General features: G+C 31.8%; 1 protein-coding gene across 9 annotated transcripts; it reads left to right on the top strand.

Moving 5' to 3' along the window:
• Positions 1 to 4,750: 4,750 nt before the first annotated feature.
• Positions 4,751 to 20,586, top strand: LOC100815492 (histone-lysine N-methyltransferase SUVR5). Of its 9 annotated transcripts, none has more exons than XM_041010511.1 (14): positions 4,751 to 4,941; positions 7,147 to 7,247; positions 7,633 to 7,739; positions 10,298 to 10,822; positions 11,315 to 11,617; positions 11,717 to 11,827; positions 13,263 to 13,373; positions 15,106 to 17,901; positions 18,199 to 18,363; positions 18,595 to 18,711; positions 18,787 to 18,890; positions 18,973 to 19,110; positions 19,347 to 19,434; positions 20,064 to 20,586. In XM_041010511.1, the coding sequence occupies exons 4-14, from the start codon at positions 10,370 to 10,372 to the stop codon at positions 20,169 to 20,171; spliced, it is 4,494 nt and encodes a 1,497-aa protein (XP_040866445.1). In that variant the 5' UTR covers positions 4,751 to 4,941; positions 7,147 to 7,247; positions 7,633 to 7,739; positions 10,298 to 10,369; the 3' UTR covers positions 20,172 to 20,586. The 9 variants fall into 9 exon arrangements, 8 of the variants coding, with proteins under 8 accessions (XP_040866445.1, XP_006599398.1, XP_006599400.1 ...); XM_041010510.1 differs by lacking the exon at positions 4,751 to 4,941 and adding an exon at positions 4,952 to 7,080; XM_006599335.3 differs by lacking the exon at positions 7,633 to 7,739.
• The last annotated feature ends 1,601 nt before the right edge of the window (positions 20,587 to 22,187 follow it).

Below are 22,187 nucleotides of genomic sequence, written 5' to 3'. Positions count from 1 at the left end.
ATTATAAATTTAAATTTATATATTTTTTTTTATTTCATTTATGCAATTCATACAAGTATTAGTACATCATTGTTATTACTAGAAGATAGAACAAATCATAATAAATTTTAATAGGATTAATATTTTGTAAGACAATGTTTCCTCAATTAAAAATATAATTAATTATTTTCCTCAAATTTATTATTTCATAAATAAATGGGTTTCTTATACAAGGTTGACTTAGTAATTAAAAAAGAAGGAGGAAGGAAAAAGTAGTAGGTTTAAATTCCTCCAATAACAAATAAACAACTAATATTAACCTTTAAAAAAATGGATTGCTTATATATTATATAAACCTTCCTTCTAACATTGGTAGTATTTTGTTTTTTTTTACATAAACATTGGTAGTGTTCATTATTGTATTTATTGAATATAAAAAAACTAACTAAAATAATATCTTTAATATAATATTTATTAAATTTAACAAATGTATGAATTTTTATATAATTAATATATATTATAATAGTGTTATTAAATAAAAATGTTACAAAAATTAATACCTAGACTTATATAAATTAAAATATTCATTATTTCATTATATTTTGAAAAAAAATAGTTTTAATATATTTAAAATAAATATTTTCATATAGTATTAATTATAAAATTTATTAGATGTAATATTTAATTATCATTAATGATATTATTAACTATGAAATTTATTAAATGAAATAGATTTATTAGATTTATTAAATATATGATTTTTCATACCAATATGTATATATGAAACATAAAGAACCAGGAAGTCATTGGGTTAAAAACTCAATTTTCTTATGTAAAATCTTGAATTTGAGTCTTATGGTTAGAAAAAATATAATTGAAATAAAAGAATCCTAACAAAGATTATTAATAGGTTTTTGAACGAAAATTAATTATTAACAAAAGGTGATATTATATCCCAATCACATGACTAAAAATAAAATGAAACACAAAGAAATTAGTACAAATTTAATACCTCTCTCTTTCTATTTGTATTTAATGGTATTGATGTGTTTGCTCTTTTTGTTATAAGGCCAAATTAAATAAGTTACCAAGAATAAAAAAATTAATTGATATAGTTAGAAGCATTGAATTTGTCTTGAATTTATATATTTTTTTTCAAAATTATCTGTAATATTAATGAGACATACTTTTTATTTAAAATATTTATATTAGTGTTGATCTTTTGGTCTCTTTGATTATACATTAATATATTTATTGCTATAATTTTATTGATTATGCGTATGAATAGTCAAAATAAGTTCATAAAATGTTCTTTGTGCAAGATAAAGTTAGACTCCTAAAAAGACTAAAACATTAATGTATTAAATTTATTTATTGCACTTAGAAAATAACTCACAATATATTAAGGATATTGTGACTAAAAAAAATGTAAGAGATACTGTTGGTTCTTATAAAAATGACAAAGCCTAACTTTTATTTTGGGTCTTATTGAAAATATATAGCAGAGGGAGTAGTATGTTTTAAAATGTATAATATACAAGGTGAGAAAGCTTTCAACCTTACCTTAAAAAAAAAAAAAAAAAAAAGCTTTCAACCTTACCAAGAACGATAAAGGCGAGAAAACATTTTTTTTAACACGATTTTGGTTATCATTTTAGTTATCCATTTTGATTATTTTTCTTTAAAAGAACCCCCGTTTCCAAGCTAAAAACACTCAATTTCTCTATAAACCCAATCCAATATTATTTCTAACCCTTGTGTGTTTTAAAACTCCTTTATCCTAAGGTTTGACGACATCTTCAATCATATTTCTGCAGTTTTTTGGAATGAGGTTTCAAAAAGTTAACAGAAGCGATTAATTAAGGTGAGAAATCTTCCTCCTTTTTGTTTTTACATTTGTTGGTCATGTTTGTCATTTTTTTTCTTTTAAAAAAATACTATTTGGTAACATGGATTTAAGGAAGAAAGTGTTTATATATGATTTTTGTTGTTTTTTTGTCAAGTTTTTGGTAGGATTGCATTTTACGGGTGGACAGGTCCGAATTAATATGATAATTCAGTGAATTCAAAACAAATTTTTGGATTGGTTCACCTCACTAATTTGGATCAGATTGAAAACTTTAAAGTTTTTAATCTGAACAATTTAGTTGGAGTCTCCAATTTTGATTTTAACAACTCAAATTGAACTAATTCACTGGATTCAATGATGTTTTTTTTAATATATTTCTATTAAGATTTAAGTACTTGCATTAGTGACTTGCAATTTTAGTTATATTTTGGGTTTTGGTTGTCAACTTGTCATGTCTTACTAATGATTTGATAATTAATGATAATTTAACATCATTTTTCTATTTTATTTTTATTTTTTCAATTTTTATTTATTATTTTAATAATAAACCTAATCACACGATTCGAACATAAATACTATTGGATTGATTTGGTCAAGTTGAATAACCAAACAATAACCTGCATAAAGGTTTCAACCTTACTAGCAAGGAACAAAGCAGGATAACTTTTTTTTAGTTATAAATAATTATCGAAATCCTTCTTAAAAAAACAACCATAATTGAATATTGTCAGATTTTATTGTTTTTTTTAAAAAATCTGAAAAGTCTTAATTAAATACTACAAAATTTACTTATTAATCAAATAAATTATTTGACATGTAAATTTAAATACTACTAACTACATGTATCTACATGAAAATAATAAGTAAACATTAATAAAGTAATAGTTATTGATAATATTGTAGGCAAAGTAAATTATTTGACGCATAAATTTAGCAAATGCTTATGTAAGTTGCCAAGTTAGTGGTAACATAATAAGAAGGAGCAAATATTTCAAGGTAAACAAAAAAATATCAAACCAATATTAATTTAAGACAATAATTGATTTACTCAACATTCATATCCAAATTTTAAATGACATTAAAATGAAAAATATTTGGACAATAATCAATTCTTTATAAAGGACAGTATTATAAAGTGCCTTTAGGAGTGGTTATCAATCTCGTATCTTTTATTTTTTATCTATTTCTTAAAATTTATTTTTAATGATATTCTTTTTTTTCCATCACTTTGATATGTATGAAAAAAAATCTGAAATTTTATTTTTTATGACATTTTCTAATCAATTATTTTTTATATATATCAGAAGATTCCATCGTTTGTAATTGAAAAAAAATATAATTTTAAAAGAAAATATTAATATAAAAGTAACCTTGTATCACAACATAAATTTAAAATATAATTTATATATTTCAAATATGTATTTTTCATATTTTTTCAATTATAATATAATTTATACATTAAAAATAATTTATTTATTAAAAACTTACTTATATGAAATAAGATTTAACAAAGCTTTTTTTACATATATATATGACAAAATTAGATCAGCATATTAAAACCGTAACTATTTGACAATTGTGTTTAAAACTATATATATATATATATATATATATATATATATATATATATATATATATATATTAAAACTGTCACACAATCTTTACGTGTGATCGACGGGACAATTATTCACTTTTATTTTTTTTAAAATCAAAACATTTTATTCTTTTATTTTTTTTTCTCACTAAAAAAAACGGTACATTAGACGGATTCCAATGCTAGTTTCCATCTATTCCTCCTTCCACTTCAATCACATCCGTTTCTTTTACTTGTATTGCACCTTTCAATTCTTTTGTCGAAATCCAAATCTACCTTTATTTTGTGTGATCCAAATCTATCCCTTTATAGCGTGTTTGATTGGGCGTTTTCCCCGTTAACATGTATTAACTCTAGAACTAAAAATATTATTCTCTTTTATCTTATTATAATTATCATTTTAGATTGTTTTATATAAATCAAGAAAAAAATAAATAGATAAAAAAGAGTAATATTTTTACAAAATTAATCTTATATTATCATTAATTCATCTATATATTTTGTTATCAATTATTAATATTATAAAAGATATAAGTAAAGTAATTACAATTGAAAAACTAAAATATAATTATTTTTGAACAATTTTTTTTGCTAACACAAAAAATATAATGGAATTTTTGGGTTATTTTCAAATTTGGACTTGAACTTGTTATAAAACGTGGATCATACTTGGAATCCAACCCCCTCTTAGTCAAATCTTTTTTTTTCAACACCACAAAACCCCTCTTAGACCTTGGTACATGAAATAATAATACTCCTAAAAAAGATAAAAGGTAAAATTATATTTTTGGCCCTTCAATTTGTTTTTAAATTCGATTTTGATTTCCCTTTGAAATTATTGACAAATTTTATCATCCTATTTTATCCCATTATGCAATCTTGATCCCCCAATTCAGAATTTAATATTGACTATTACAAATATACCGTCACATGTCAACGTTTGGATGATGACGGTCACGTGTTACGTTCTTATTAAATGATGACGGTCACATATCACGTTCTTATTAAATAATGACGACCACGTGTCATGTTTTATTTCACCAATGACAACAACAATGCATTTCATCTTTTATGGATTCGACATCCAATCAGAACATGACACATAACAATCATCATCCAATAAAAACGTGACACGTGACTGTCAACATTCCTTTTGTAACGGTCAATGTTCAATCTTGGATTGGGGACCAAAAATATAATTTTATCAAGACAAAATAATAATAAAAAAATAGAACCTTTGTTTCGTGCTTCAATTTGGGCACGGGGACTTGACCCCCTTCTCCATCAAAACACAGAACGCACTTGTTATATTTATCATATAATTCATAATCACTAGCCACAGTAGTGAGTGAGGCAGCGATTCAATTTCAAAGCTACATAGAGAATAGAGACACAAAACGACATTTTTCACATATAATAAAAAGGAACATCAAATTCCACACACCCCACCCACTATCACTAACCTATAGTCTCTGATTATTGATCTCGCTCTGCACAAGCTTCCCCATATTTTTTTAAGGTACTTTATTTACCACTGCCCCCCTTTTTCCTAGTTTCGTAGTATATTCTTTGAAATTTGCCTTAGCTAATGTCTATTTTATTACATGTCACATTTATTTGCTGTCAATTTCGGTTCCAATTCCATGGTGTCTGATTGATGACCTATCTCACCCCTATGATATATGTCGTGTACTTTATGCATATTATAATTTTTTTAATTTTTGTGCCCAAAAATAAAACGAGCTAATAATGGCAGCGGGAAGAACTTCCTTTTATTAGGAATTTATTAAGTGCCGTGGATATAATTGATGCCCAATTTTATACTTGTATGATTCTGCAACTTTATTTTTTTTGCTTAATAATTTTTCAGATGTGCAGATGAACATGTACCTGAGTTAGTGAATTCTGATCCTTAGTCAATCTTACATAATCTAAATTTGGTTAGGGTTTATCATCGTTAATTCGATTTTTAATTGGGTCTTTTGTCATTGAGGGTTTCTGGGTCACAGTGAGTGGATGTTAAGGTTTAGATTTCAACCTGGCTGGGTCTGTGTTGTTTTCTAAAAGGTTTAAGGTTGAAGCTTTTTCGTGCTGCTTTTGATGAAATTATTGCTGTTGTGGATTTTACGTCTCGTGGGAACTTGGATCATTTGATTCCTAAATAAGGAGTGGTTTTGGGGTTAGGGTTGGGTTTTTTTTAATGCAGTTGCCCATTGTTAGTTGACAGAAAATCACCAATTTTAATGTTTCTCACTGGTTTAATTTGTTTTAGACTCAACTTTTGCACTAAAAAAATGATGTTGCATTTTAGACTTAAAAGTTTAACGGTGTGTATGTAAAAGAGTTGAAGACGTTGAAAGGAAGACTTTCTTCTACGTTTATTTTTGTGCCTAGAATAGTTTAAACGTCCGTTTTCTCCTCTCCCAACGCCAATCCAAACACACACTAAAATTGGAATCAAATCACTTGTCCCGTATCTTCTTGGCGATTAAAGATAACACCTCAACAAAAAAAAAAAAAAAAAAAACTAAGAGAGAATGTTTTTATTTAATAGAAGAGAATTTTTTAATGATATGTCATTTTTCAATTAGATGGACTAGCATGAAGATAAGTGATTTCCATCTGTTAAAATTTTCTTAAGCCTTGCCCAAGGGTCATAGTTCTAGTACTACTAAGTCTATTTTGGGAACTATTTGATCTTGAGATATCACCCGGGTTGCTTTGCTTGAATTTTGCCCTATCCTTTTCTCCATAAACCAGGTACTAGACCCCGATTGTAAATTTGTAATTATTTAAAAATCCCCTCTATAATCATGTTGTATACTTGGGAATGCATCTGTTGATCAACATTCCAAGGTAATGACATTCAATTATGTAGTTAGATGTGAATTATTGTCTTTTCAGAAGCTATAAAAGTAATTATAAATTTTTAATGATGCCTCAATTATTATTGCCATGCATCACTAAATGGTTTACTCTTATTGGGGCAGTAAACAAGAAAATATATTGGTCTGCTAGATCACACATTCACACTTAACTAGTGGTTAGGTATGCCAATTTGAACTGAATGGTCTGTCCAATCTGCTGCTCTCTGCATGTGCAAGTCCCCACTTAATTGAGACTATAAACTGATGGGAAGGGGGGAGATTCTTTTTAAACAGATTACTTAATTAATACATTTCAATTCATTGTTAAATAATTTCACTTTTTTTATACAATGGTGTAACTAATAGTGTGATATTATTATGGATTGCCTTCTTGCTTGTTGTTCTGTTATTTATTTATTTGTCATGATTGGTTTGAACTTGTTCATTCTCATTTTATGAACTAATTGATTTGACTGTTTTATCTTAATGCAGTCTATGAACAACTGTTTTCATATTTGAAGAAATAATTTCATTGAACTTTCTAGTTATGTAGCTCAAACACAAATTTGAAATGATCTGACATGTCATGGGGTAGCATTAAATGTTTGATATAAAATGCTGTGTTTACATCCAAAAAGCAAGAAATGCACCTAAGTTTATACTGTCATTAAAATTTAAGGTGTTCTGATATGGACACTGTTAAGATTTCTCATGGGATTGGGAATATGGCCAAACTAATCCTTATACAACTAGGGCAATCCTCTCACACTGAACTCGCGTTTGAGATTAAGGTAGGTTCAATCTGTTTTTGATATGATGTCGGAGCCTATTCTGTCCTTATATTGAGCTACCTACAGATGACAAGTTCTGCAGAACATCATGCTATAGAGTTCAGTTTTGGGATGAAGGGAATGCATCAAGATCTCATATCAGCTAGGAATATGGCCTAATACTCCTTGTAAGATTTGGATATTCCTCTTTCCTTGAGCTTTACCCAGATCATTTCTAATATACACAACTCATTTATTTTTCCAAATTGCTTGTGCTTATTGACCCTTCCAAAAAGTGACTACTTCATAGATTAAAATCAATGTGTTTCTGAAAATATTTGTTGAGTAAACAGTGTATGCACTTGACTGAGTAAAAGATTTTTACGCTATCATCAAATCACAAACTGTCATGTATAGTAAGTTTGTTGACTTTTACAATGCCTAAAATGTCATGCCAATGATGGTTTCTGATTAGTTGATAGTGTATTTTTTTACACTGATAATGTATAGAAATTAAACTCATTTATTTTAATAATTACAAAATCTTATGAATTTGATATCTTTCTTTTTCAGGTTTGACTATTGCCATTAACATTCTTATGCATGGCAAAATATATATCCTGTCATGGTTCACTATACATCCCTTTGATTTAGTCTTGTAACTGAGAATAGTTAAAATTGTACGTTAATTTACTTAATCCCTATAGTTGTCTTTATTTTAAGTTTTAGTCCCTACATAAGAAAATTTTAAGTGTTATTCCTATACATGTGTAAAAGTTATGCTTTGGTCCCTAGTGCTAAGACCATAGAAGAATTTCTACCGGTATAAAATCCTTACAATTTCTACACTACCCTTAGTATCAGTATGAAATAAAAAATAGTTCCCAGCAATTGTGAGTCTGTGATTGTGAAAGGAAAGTGAATGGTTTATCACCTACAAGTACATTAGCATAACCTAGGTTATTACTAACATGTTATGTGTTTGGCAAACAATGATCACGATCTAAATATAAGTATGCACTATATAATTTATTGGTTTAATTCAAGAAAGTCAATGAAATACTCCTCTGGGAGCAGATTTAGATCAGGAAACAAGAATGAAGGTTCTTGGCTACTAATCTCTTGCTTGTTTGAGGCAGCACTTGCTGCTGCACTAACAGGTGATTCGCTCTCAAGAATCTTGTCTTAGACTGTTTGCATTGAGGCTAAGTTAGGTATATCACATTGAGCCTCCATAGACTTAGGTGGTTCAAGTACAACTTGTCTCGTTTGGAAGGTACCTCATGTCATCAGATCAAGCTTTATTTTCTTTAAACTTTTGTTTGAGGCTCTTTCTCAAATTGAGATTGATTGCTGCCAGTTCATCTTTATAATTTCCTTTCCTTTAGATTCAGTTTCTCCTCCCATTGTAATTCAACTAAAATTCTTTTCTTCTTTGACCTTTTAGCACGCAATGTAACCTAACTATCTCTTATAGGTAAAGCTTGGCCAACTTCTCTAGTGAGAAGTTAGCTCTAATGGGTAAGAAGTGGACAAACTTGGTGAGTCTATCAACTATAGTCCAAATGGCATTATACCCGCTTGGGTCTGAGGTAAGCCCATGACAAAGTCCATAAACACTCCCCCATTTTCACTCAAGGATCTCTAAGGGTTGTAACAATCCTAAAGGCCTTTGGCGTTCTATTTTAACTTGCTGATAGACTAAACACCTAGACATGGGGTGCTAGAAGGTCAAAGAAGAAAAGGACTCTAGTTGAATTACAACGGGAGGAGAAACTGAATCTAAATGAATGGAAGAATTTAAAAGGTTAATTAGCAGCCATGAATCTCAATTTGAGAAAAAAAGAGCCTCAAATGAAAGTTTAAAGAGAATAACGCTTGATCTAATGTCACAGGGACCTTCCAAACAAGACAAGTTGTACTTGACCCACCTTAGTCCGTGGGAGACTCATTGTGATTCATCTAACTTAGCCTCAACACAAACAGTGTAAGACAAGATATTTGAAGACGAATCACTTGTTAGTGCAACACGTGCTCCCTTAAACAAGCAAGAGATCTGTGGCCAAGAACCTTAATTCTTGTTGCCTGATCTAAATCTACCTCTAGACGAGTATTTCACTAATTTTCTTGGATTAAAGTAATAAAGAATATTATGCAAACTTATATTTAGATCATGATCGTTGTTTGCCATGCATATAACACCAGCAATAACATTGGTTATGCTAATGTACTTGTAGGTGGTAAACCATTCACTTTACCTTTATAGTCTCAATTGTTGGGAACTATTTTTAAATTCATGATGATGCTGAAGGTGGTAAGAATTCCTAATACATCAGCCATAGTTCCATTCTTTTGTATACTAGTTTCTACATCATCCAAAGATTCTTCAAGGCAAACCTCTTTTGTTTTCCACCTTCAAGACACATGGTTTCAACATTTCTTTCATCTATTTTTCTCTCTTTCAACATGCTACTAGAGCCTATCTTGGATTGATTGTTTGGTCCCTTGTATTGCCATGCTCCAAGCCGGTAGCCTTGGGCGTTAGGGAGTGTTGGAAAGTCACCTTAACTGTGGTCACCCCCGGCCCTCCTTAGTTGTGACCTTTTTCGTGCTGCCTTAATTGCAGCCTCAAGGGTGGTGTTTAGTCCCAAACCGACTAGAGATATGACTTAAATAGAACTATAAATCTAGGGCAGTTCTCATGTTACAAACCGGTTTTGTGAGGTTGAGTTAAGCCATAAGACCGAATTCTAAGAAATACAGAATTAGAGAACTGAATATTCAATACAATTTTCGTTTTTCATTTAATATGTGATCTTGCATTCTTCACACTTCTTAAACCTTTAGTGAAAGGGATATATTGCCAAATGGTTCCTTGCTCTGATGCTGTTAAGTCATAAAGCCAATAATTTAAGAAGGGATCTTGAATATGGTAATTTGTATTGCTGGTTTAATCAAGTTCATGTTCCCCCAAATTTTATGTAAATCACTGAAATCCTAAAATGGATTTTCATAAGTTCATAGTGGTGTTTGCTCCTAGTCAAGGAGCATATATGGTTTTTTTCTTAGTTCTACGATATATTAATTGTTTTGCTCCCTTTTCTTTTAATTTGATTTTGATATACCTGTGCCATTTAGTTTCAATATATTTTCTTTCTGTTTTATTTTCAGCCTCCTTCTTTCAATACCTTGCTTAACACTACATTATTATACTTTTTTGTGGAATGACCCTTGACAGAACTGTGGTTAGATGGGAGTCATAAGTCACAGGAAGCATATCATATCATACTACCGATTTTAAAATAGTATCATGGAAGTACTTCCTTGTTCTGGTGTTCAGTATGCTGGGGGATCTGATTGCTCTCAGTCAAGTTCAGGAACAATGTTTGTAAACCAGGGAGAAAGTGGTGGTCAGGCTAAGTTGGAAGATGATCGACTGAATGACTCATTACAAACGGAAGGGCCTCAGATAGAAAGACAAGGCCAAACACAACAGAATATTTGTGAACCCTTGATTAATATAGCTTGCCAATGTGGTGGAGCTTCATGTTGTGACTGCCAAGTGGAAGGCCAGAAGGAATCCATTAGTTTCCGTGATGTTGAAGATGATGGAATAAATGAGCCTTGCTTAGCCTTTGAAAACTTAGTCTCTATTGCAGATACAAATGAAAGTGAATCACCAAATGGTAGTAGGGAAGTAGAGCTGTCATTTTCTGAACCAACTTGGCTGAAGGGAGATGAGCCTGTGGCATTGTGGGTCAAGGTTTGTGTGTGTGTGCAAAATTTGGTTATTTACTATCTGCTGGGAGCCTTTTCTAATAGTTGTTTGCTATTCTCCCTACAATTAGAGTATTGATTATTCAACAGTCTGATGTAGCCAATGTTGTGTTTATTATTTTAAAATCCCTAATATCTCTTCAGTAATATTATGCCTGTTTGTTTCAACTTTTATTTTAATTCTTCTTTAATAAAATAAGCAGTTTTCTTCTTTTTTGAAGTGTTTGTCTAAACTGTTTTCTTTTTGTTTTCTACTTTTTTAAAGAAACAACTTCTATTTGCTTCTTAAAAAATCACTTTTTTAAGAATAACATTTTTTAAGTCTAAGCAAACAGGCCTATTGCTTGATTACAATGATTAGAAAATATTTTCTTTATTGCAGACACCTCTTACATATTTCATTGACCAACTTGGGGGGGAGGAAAGTCAGAATGCAATGTGGCCTAATTTGGTGTTGTTTTTTACTTGTCTTTTTTAGTGGAGAGGGAGCTGGCAGGCTGGTATCAAATGTGCAAAGGTTGACTGGCCATTATCAACTTTAAAAGCAAAACCAACTCATGACCGGAAGAAATATTTTGTTATATTTTTTCCTCACACAAGGAATTATTCTTGGGCTGATATGCTGCTTGTTCGATCTATTTATGAGTTTCCCCAGCCTATTGCATACAAAACTCATCAAGCCGGATTGAAAATGGTAAAAGATTTGACTGTTGCACGGCGGTTTATAATGCAAAAGCTAACCATTGGTGTACTGAGCATTGTTGATCAGCTTCATCCTAATGTATGTGATGCTGGTTCTATTTCTTCTTCACTCCCTATTCTTGTAATCTCTACTTTTTTTTATTGTATTTTTTACTTTTGATGTTTTTGATACATATAGGCCTTGCTAGAAACTGCTCGTGATGTGATGGTTTGGAAGGAGTTTGCTATGGAGACTTCTCGTTGTAACAGTTATTCAGATTTTGGCAGAATGCTTCTAGAGTTACAAAATGTAAATTACAACTTTTGATAATAGTTTATGGAGTAGAGAGCATACATTGTTTTGATCTTTTAACATTGTTGCATTTTAAAATGTCTGAACTTGTTGTGTCTATGCTTCTCTATTGGGTTAATACACACTAGAAATATACTAAACAATATTCATTGTGAATATGAAGCTTCTACTAACATAACAAAGTAGTGTGATTGATTTACATTGAGTTCTGATTTTATTATATATTTTCAAGTCAAATAAAATTGTAAAAGTACTTGATAACAATCCAGCTTTGGAACCTTGTGTTGAAAAAAAATCTACAAGCTAAAAAGGACAGGGTTCCAATGCTTTGCAGGGTGCTACACAGGTTAGATTTTGATAATGTTTGAATGTGAAAAAATTGCAAACTACGCCTTGATGATCATTCTTTTGCTCCTCTCTTGCATGTGACTTTTAAGGTTAGCACATACGTTGTTTACTATTGTAGTTCATTGGCCCCGAAGTTCTTATGCTACATGGTTTTTATAGGTTACCTGTCCTCATTTTATTTTCTGGTTACTAATATCCTCCTACTTTTAAATTATATTGTTTCTATGCTTGTTTCTTCAACCCTCACTACTAATCTTTTTTATTCGTGTTATAAACTTCTGGTATTCAACTTGCTGACAAGGGATATTATTCCATTTTCCTCCTCTCATTTCTACCTAGCATGCTATGTTATGTATTTCAAGATAGCAATGTCACTGTTTTTAGGAAGTTCCATGTCGCCTGCGTCAATTCTTTGGGTGCAATACTGTTGGGCAACTTCACTTAGTGCCAATTGGTTTTAAGTTGAAATCTAACATGGTATCAGAGCCTATAGGGGAGGTGTTAGGAAGTCCTGCATCAACTGCCTCAATTCTCAGGGTGCAGCTTATATATTTGTTGGACAACTTCACTTAGTGCTAATTGGTTTTATGTTGAAATCTAACAACTGTGAAATAAGAGCCATTTTAGTTTTCACCTATGCATAATAAGAGCCATTTTAGTTTTCACCTATGCATAATTGCATATTCTTAATCTTATTTAAATATAGTTGGCCTGATTTCTTATCTGGGGAAGAAAAAAGATACTGCCTTGGTATCATTTCAATATAGCATATCATCAATTCTATTGATTTGGCATCCTCCACTTGGATGAGCACATATTGCCAGTATGGCAATTTGTTAAGTTAAGCATTATCATATTTGATTGAATTGAATTTCCGGCACTTCTGTAAAGTTGAATGCTGACACCTAATGTGAATTACTTGCATAATATGTGCTATTTATGTCATTTGGGCTATATTAGTTTTAAAATTATAAATCCTAGTATATTCAGTTTTCATTAGATAAATACAAGCATCATGGTTCAATTAATGATTCTTGGTAACCTTTTTTGGTGACTTAAGTAGTGTAATCGTTTTTCTTTACAGAGCATAGTGAAGCACTACACAGATGCTGACTGGATACAACATTCATCTTACTCTTGGGCTGAACGATGCCAGAATGCAAATAGTGCTGAATCAGTAGAGCTACTGAAGGAGGTAATTTATGATTTTGCTGACCAATTCATGTATCTAGAAAAAAAGGACTGTCTACTCATGTTTGCATGATCTTCATGGCAAATGACTATTTTTTTTTTTAAATTTTATTTAGTACTCATAAATGGATGATAAACATAAAAATAGGACAATAAAATGCTTAAAATTCATGAGCACAGCTAAAGGTTGTCTCATATTGTTATTATTTTGTACGCCTTGACTCCATTTCTTTTCCTGAGTGCATTTTGATGAAAGAGCATTCAAGGAAAATAAAGACTTAAGTTATTAAGTGAAGGCTCAAGATTGATTTTTATATATATATATATATATATATATATATATATCTTTAACACCTCTCGTTATGCATGCATCCATTAAGGTTGAAATGTGAAATACACTGTGCCGAAAACTCAGCTTCATTTAAGAGAATGGAAGATGGTAAGGATTGAACTTCTGATGACTTATTCATAGAGGCTTTGATACTATGTCTGAGAGCAACTCAATTAAATGTTTTAGCTATCAGCTGAATGACCAACATTGTTTTTATCTCAAAAAAATCGCAAACAAAATAGTAGGAAAAAATTCTTTATAATCTTCAATACAATAAACCCAAGAGCTGAAGATACAAAAGAAATGGCCCCTTCAAGTTTTTGCTTTTATCCGTTCATATCTCACCCTCACACTGCCAAGAGTCCTCACTAGTAGGGGTGTTCACAAATAAGAAAAAGCATCCGATCAAAAGCACTTTTTGTTTACTTAAGTCATCATCAATTGGTTTGGTTTAAAGTTTAAATTCGATCCAATGATCCAATCCAATCTAAAGCGGCTTTGATTGAATCTACTTTTGGTTTTAGTCTTACTTTTATTTTTCTTTGAAAAAGGTATGAAATAAATGGTAAGATATTTCATAAACATAATAAAAAATATCAAATATCTCATTTATAAGTCATGATATAGCTAATAATAGTATTACTCTTCAAATATATACTATTAATAACTAATAATAAATTTACACAACTTGATAACTGTATGTAATACCTTTACTCAAATAGTTACTAAAAAACTATCTTTAGTTAAATATATTTTTCATAAATAAATATAAGTTATGTGAAAATTTTACAAATATATGAGAAATAAAAATGTAAACATGAGTGATATCATAAATTTATAAATAAAAATATAAACGTATATATAAGTTCAGTTTGGATCATATTGGATTGGTTATCAAAATCAAATATGAAATCCAATCCAATTCAATAAATTTTATTTTGGTTTGATTGGATTGGTTTATGAACACTGATGCTCACCAGTGCCCAAAATGTACAAGAGATTAAGAACAATCATTATGATCCTACATAATTCCTATCATTTTAAGAAAATGTGTAGTCTCTACAAGTTTATCTGATTGGTTTTTGTGAAAACCAAAATCAGATTTTCACTCAATTTCCTCTTTTGATTGACTAAGGTTATCTCCTGCCATCTGGGGATATCAGTATACACTAAACACTTCTAATGCCATTTTTTTATGCATTTTTTTTGGTATATTTGTTAATGCATTTTAAACTTATATAGTAGAGAATTTGGGTAATGTGGTGCTTCCTTTCTGATGCGCAGACTGGAATCATATGTCAAATTTCTAAAAGCTGATGAAATAAATACATAACTTTGTTTTAAACAATAATCACAAAAACTTAGGCTTTGCTTAGGTTGATTTATTTCTTATCCTCTTGTTCAGGAATTGTTTGATTCTATTTTGTGGAATGATGTCAATGCTCTTTGGGATTCACTGGTGCAATCAACATTAGGTTCGGAGTGGAAAACCTGGAAGCATGATGTGATGAAATGGTTTTCCACATCACCTTCCTTTTCTAGCAGCAAGGATATGCAGCACATGACCTCTGATGGGTTGTTCCAAGTAAGCCTTCAGGTTGGTAGAAAAAGGCCCAAACTTGAAGTTCGCCGTGCAGATACGCATGCTACACTGGTGGAAACAAATGGTTCAGATCAGCCAATTACTCTCAAAACTGACCCAGGTTTCTATAGGAATCAGGACACATTGAATACATTAGAATCTGAGACCTCTACACTCAAAGATATTAAAGAGGTACCTGTGGCAACTGATTTACCTAGCAATTTGACCAATAAATGGAATGAAATTGTAGTTGAGGCTACCGATTCTGAGATCTTGCATGGCAATGGAACACAATCAACACCTATGAATGAGATGGCTGGTAAAAAAGTTGTAGAACCTGGTGCTAAGAATCGACAATGCATAGCTTATGTTGAAGCCAAGGGAAGACAATGTGTGAGATTGGCAAATAATGGTGAGGTATACTGTTGTGCGCATTTGTCATCTCAATTTTTGGGAAACTCAGGGAAAGCTGAAAAACCTGTTTCAGTTGATACTCCAATGTGTGGAGGTACAACTGTTCTTGGTACTAAATGTAAGCATCATGCCCTTCCTGGCTCTTCATTCTGTAAGAAACATCGTCCCCATGCTGAAACAAATGAGATCTCAAATTTAACCCATAATACGCTGAAGAGAAAACATAAAGAAAATCACATTGGTTCAGGGGGCTTGATCAGCAAAGGCATGGTATTGATAAATGCTGAAAGTTCATTGCAAGTAGAACCAGTGCCTGCCATTGATGGTAATTCCTTCCTTGAGAGAAGCAACTTAGATGAGAGGCCCGCCCTTTCTGGTAATGATCAGATTGCAATGGAGGCACTTCACTGTATAGGCTCTCCTCCTTATGATGACAAGGACCCCTGTTTGGAAGCACCAAAGCGGTATATCTTGTATTGTGAGAAGCACCTTCCAAGCTGGCTAAAATGTGCAAGAAATGGAAAGAGTAGGATAATATCAAAAGAAGTGTTCACAGAAATTTTAAGGGACTGCTGCTCATGGAAGCAAAAGGTGCACCTGCATAAAGCATGTGAGCTTTTTTACAGGCTAGTCAAAAGCATTTTGTCACAAAGAAGCCCAGTTTCTAAGGAAGTTCAGTTCCAGCAGGCTTTAACAGAAGCCTCAAAAGATACTAGTGTCGGGGAATTCCTTACAAAGTTGGTTCATAGTGAAAAGGAGAGAATCAAATTGATTTGGGGATTCAATGATGACATAGATGTATCCTCACTTTTGGATGGACTACCTCTCGTTCCTTCCACAGATAATGACAGCTTTGATAATGAAAATGTCATTAAGTGTAAGATTTGCTGTGCAAAATTTCCTGATGACCAAACTCTTGGTAATCATTGGATGGACAACCATAAAAAGGAAGCACAGTGGCTGTTCAGAGGTTATGCTTGTGCCATTTGTCTGGATTCTTTTACAAACAAGAAGCTATTGGAAACCCATGTTCAGGAGAGACATCATGTGCAGTTTGTTGAACAGTGCTTGCTTCTCCAATGCATTCCTTGTGGTAGTCATTTTGGAAATATGGAGCAGTTATGGCTGCATGTTCTATCAGTCCACCCTGTTGAATTCAAGCCATTGAAAGCTCCTGAGCAGCCTTTGCCTTGTGAGGACACTTCGGAAAAACTTGAGCAGGGAAATTCAGCTTTTTTGGAGAATAATTCCAAGAATCCAGGTGGTTTGCGGAGGTTTGTTTGCCGGTTTTGTGGGTTAAAATTTGATTTACTACCTGACCTGGGTCGCCATCATCAAGCTGCTCATATGGGCCGCAATCTAGGTACCAGCCGCTCTACAAAAAGGAGTGTTTGTTATTATACGCATAGATTAAAATCTGGCAGACTTGGTCGTCCTAGATTTAAAAATGGTTTGGCAGCAGCATCATCTAGAATCAGGAATAGGGCTAATGCTAATTTAAAGAGACAGATTCAGGCAACAAAGTCACTTGACATGGTGGAAACAACAATAAAACCTCATGTAAATGAGACAGAAAATATTGGTAAGTTGGCAGAATATCAATGCTCGGCAGTTGCAAAGATTTTATTTTCTGAGATTCAGAAGACTAAACTGCGGCCTAACAATTTTGATATCTTGTCAATTGGTCGTTCTGCATGCTGTAAAGTTAGTCTTAAAGCCTCACTGGAGGAGAAATATGGAATTTTGCCTGAAAGGCTCTATTTGAAGGCAGCAAAACTTTGCAGTGATCATAACATTCAGGTGAGTTGGCACCAGGATGGGTTCATTTGTCCTAGGGGTTGTAAGGTTTTGAAGGACCAAAGGCATCTCTCTCCCTTAGCATCTCTTTTTAATGGTTTCCTAAAGCCAAAATCAGTAATTTTATCAGATCCTGCAAGTGACGAGTTGGAGGTGGATGAGTTTCATTACATCCTTGATTCACATCATTTAAAAGTAGGGTCCTTACAAAAGGTTACTGTCTTGTGTGATGACATAAGCTTTGGGAAGGAATCAATTCCAGTGATTTGTGTAGTAGATCAAGATATTCTAAACTCTCTTCTTAGACATGGGTCGGATGAGGAAGATATAAATCTCTCTAGGCCTTGGGAGAGCTTTACTTATGTTACAAAGCCAATCCTTGATCAATCACTTAGTCTTGATTCTGAGGTAGTTAATTGTGACTCAGCTTTTCCTTTGATCAAATCCAAATCAGATAAGAGAAAACTTCTTTTATACTAAATGCATGTTATGTCACATACTTATTTGTCATAAGATACCTTATTGATTGATACTCATGTCCATTTAAGGACCTAAAATGGACCAAGTTCTGTGCTCAAGGACTCACAAGTGTCAGACGTTTATGTAATACATATCTTTTATCAAACTGAAGCTAGAAAGAATTTTTGTTGAGTACACTATCCTTTTAATTGGTTCTCAATAATATTTAACCTATTTTTTTATTAGCAGAGTCTGCAACTAAGATGTGCTTGCTCATTTTCTGCCTGCTGTCCTGAAACATGTGATCACGTCTACCTTTTTGATAATGACTATGATGATGCAAAAGACATATTTGGGAAACCAATGCGTAGTAGGTTCCCATATGATGAGAATGGTCGAATAATATTGGAGGTAAAATATTTGTATTAATTATTTGCTGCCATTATATATAAAATATGTTCTAAATATGTTAGGCATTATTTGGCAACACCATATCTAGGGTATCCTAAAGTTATGTCTCCCCCCATCCCCTACTTTAGAATTAAGTATATAAGATATACAGAAGATATTTCCCTTTTCGATTTCTATATTACTAATCTATATTTTTTGTCTCATGCTGGGAATTGGTCTGCGAAACTACAGGAAGGTTACCTTGTGTATGAATGCAACCAGATGTGCAAATGCTATAAAACCTGTCCAAACAGAATATTGCAGAATGGATTACGGGTTAAATTGGAAGTCTTTAAAACAGAAAAGAAGGTGCTACTTTTCTTTTGATAAATTCCAAATAACTTTTGAGGCCTATTACATTGACTTTTATTTTTTCATTCACAGGGATGGGCATTAAGGGCTGGTGAGGCTATCCTTCGTGGAACATTTGTGTGTGAGTACATTGGAGAGGTTTTAGATACGCGGGAGGCACAAAACCGGCGCAAAAGGTTTACATTTCTTCACAATGCAGTTTCTTTTAGTTAATTGATGTTTCTTCTCTTTTACTGACTTGGCCTATGTCAATACCAGATACGGCAAAGAACACTGCAGTTATTTCTATGATGTTGATGATCATGTTAATGATATGAGCAGATTGATTGAAGGACAGGCCCATTATGTCATTGATACAACTAGATTTGGAAATGTCTCTAGGTTTATCAATAACAGGTGAGCACATATTTAATGTAGGAGACTAGGAATATTTGTTATTTGATACAACAAAAAATGATGCAATTTGTTAATTTTCTTTTCTTTTCAACATGATAAAGATTTTACTATTTTTTTCCTTCGAGCAATGATGATTTATGAAGCATAAGATTTTATCACTAGCAACTTTTTATTTCATTGTGATATTTACTTCCTAATGCCTGTTGGTTTTCTCTTGCAATTTGTTGTTATTGCAGCTGCTCGCCCAATCTTGTGAGTTACCAAGTTCTTGTAGAGAGCATGGATTGTGAGCGTGCACATATTGGTCTTTACGCAAATCGAGATGTAAGAACCCTTCTCTATATGACGTTCCCTTGAGAGTGACCCAATATATATGTTGCTTGGGAATATGCTCATACACTTTTCTTGATATGGTATCTGGTTGACATGGGAGGAGGGAGTTCCCTAAGGGTATGTTTGGGAGTTCAGTTTTAGAGGAAAAGGAAAGAGAGGACAATTTTTCATTTCTAATAAATATTATCCAATTGGATAATTTTGTTTAAAATAAAAGAAATATAATGATAGATTTGCACAAACTTAATGTGTTAATCTTTTATTTATTTTTATACACATTATATAACTCTCTTAATTTTAAAATAAAACATTTTCCCTCCCCTCCTTTCACCTCCAAAACCCAAATCCCAAACATGCCTAAGCGTTGAAGGCCACACTTCTATTGGACTGTTGCCCATTAGCAAAGTTGTATAAGAAATATGGTTTCTGTATCCATATTTCACAGCTTTAAGGACGTTTATCTGAAGGATGAATTTATGGATTAGATAATGGACTTCACTTGACAAGAATGAAAATTCCTCTCATGTGACAAAATCCTACATGATTGCCAATAGTGGACATGGCTATTTTGTCTAGCTTGTACTACATGAATTATATTTCACTTTTTCTCTTGTTATCAGATTGCTTTGGGTGAAGAATTGACATATAATTATCATTATGAGCTTGTGCCTGGAGAGGGATCTCCTTGCCTATGTGGTTCCACTAAGTGTCGGGGACGCCTGTACTAGAACCTCAACATCCATGCTGTTATCTTCAGATAGTTCAATTTGGGTAGCAAATGATTCACTCAACATTTCAACATTCCAATGAGGAAATCATGCCTGCCTAATTTTGAAGGGTTACAGTAGTCTTGATCTCTTTTAACAGATGACACTAGTTAAGGCATCTATATGAAGCCAGGTATTAAATTGCTAGCTGTCTATACCAAACTTGATCGTGCTAAAATGATTAGGATTTTTTGCTGTGTAAAATTTCCCTCCCCCTCTAAGTTTTTGTAGCTAGTTGCACTTTTGTTTTCTTTTCTCTTCCTTTACTCTCTAATTTTCTCCATCCAAGTGCATGTATTCATGAAATAATTAGGGAATGGCCATTTGTTCCTAACTGCTCATCAAATTAATGAAGTTCAAGAGAAAGGAAGAGACATTCTTTGTGTCAATATCATTGATAGTGTTGTAGGAATGTAAACTTACCTCCCTTTGTTTTGTCAGCTAAATTACTCATTTTTAAGGGGTTAAATATGTCTTTTTGTCGGTAAACATTTTGTGATTTCAAGTTTTTGTCCCTAAATCTTTTGTTGACTGGTCAATGTTTTCCACCTTTTTTTGGGTCATAGATTTTAATCATTTTCATGTATTTTAATAGTGATAATGTGGATTGATTTTATTATTATTATTTTATTGATTATGTGTTTTTGACGATGAAAAATCATCAGAAATAACATGAATAAACATATTTTGTAAGGATTAATAATTTGTGATAATTTATAACCGTTACAAATTATAAGAATCTTTAAAAGTAATCTCGTTCAACTAATTCATATCTTAATCAAAGAAACATTATTCAAACCTGCACAAGAAATTAACCAAATCCAGGAATATAAATTATTCCAACATTAAATTGTTTCAAGATCAAAATCAAGCCACATTTCTTGTTTGATTGAATCCCAAACCAAAATCAAATCTCACTCATCCCGTTCTTGGAAGATGAAGCACTTTTGTTGTTATCCTTGGCAAATTCCTATTCATCTCCTCTGGCACTAGTAGGCAAAGCAACAACATTGTCATAACCAATTTATTTTTTTAAAATTGTGCACACAAATGAGTTCAATTGCAAAAAAAAAAGTGGCTAGAATTTGTCTAGAATTTGGCAAGTGCGTCTGTTTCATCCAAAATGGAATTACTTGGAAAGATTATCTCTACATTTCCTTGGAAAAACAAATTGAAGATTAAATAAAATAGGAAAAAGGGGAAAAACAAATGGAAAACCTAATTGGAAGAATGACGGGTGCGGATCCTCTCCCGCAGCATATGCCTCCAGCCCCTTCCAGTATGATTGTGAACCCTTGGATCAGGTGGATTGGATGTAATTACGTGGATGAGATTGAATGTAAAAAAGTTGTATTTTAAAAAATATTAACCGTTAATGGATACGTGATGTCTCCTCTCCGTCAGAAGCAAATTAGCTGACCATGCCAAAAAAAAATATTACTACGTGCTTGGACTACTTTAATTATATTAATAATAATATATACTGTTAGATGAGGAATTAAATTAATTTTTACAACTATTACGTATTTTTATAACTTTTAATTGAATAATATTTTCTTAAAATTTAACGTTAGATTAAAAGTTTCTTTTATATAAATCACATGTAAAATTTCATAATCAAGATCATTTGCTATGTAAAATTTCATAATCAAAATCATTTGCTAGAAAATTCATATAACTTAAAATTGACATAATATAAATATTTTAAAATATATTAAATATAAACCATTTGATTATCTTTTTATTGTTCAATTTTGACACAAACAATCTTAATGATATGTAAATATAATTTAATGGTTAAATCAATAAAAAAACCATATTCTAGATCAAGTTATACAAATGGTGTAATACCGTATAAATTAATTCCTTCTCAATTATTAATAAAGGAAATATCCCTTTTGGATGTCCACAAATTTTAGACAATTTTATCTTTTATCGGTTTTTAAATTTTTACTACTCTCTTTTGATAACTATTAA

The sequence above is a fragment of the Glycine max genome, chromosome 16 (assembly GCF_000004515.6).
Source record: "Glycine max cultivar Williams 82 chromosome 16, Glycine_max_v4.0, whole genome shotgun sequence".
Lineage (NCBI taxonomy): Eukaryota > Viridiplantae > Streptophyta > Magnoliopsida > Fabales > Fabaceae > Glycine > Glycine max.
The sequence above is the reverse complement of the archived record's forward strand: the minus strand, read 5'-3'. Positions and strand labels throughout refer to the sequence as shown.

What these genes read in the sequence shown, in the direction of transcription:
- LOC100815492 (XM_006599338.3), top strand. Translation starts at nt 10,370, where the DNA reads ATGGAAGTACTTCCTTGTTCTGGTGTTCAGTATGCTGGGGGATCTGAT. An exon ending in TCTTTAAAACAGAAAAGAAG is followed by an intron (nt 18,712 to 18,786) that starts GTGCTACTTTTC and finishes TTTCATTCACAG; the next exon opens with GGATGGGCATTAAGGGCTGG. An exon ending in TCTAGGTTTATCAATAACAG is followed by an intron (nt 19,111 to 19,346) that starts GTGAGCACATAT and finishes TTGTTATTGCAG; the next exon opens with CTGCTCGCCCAATCTTGTGA.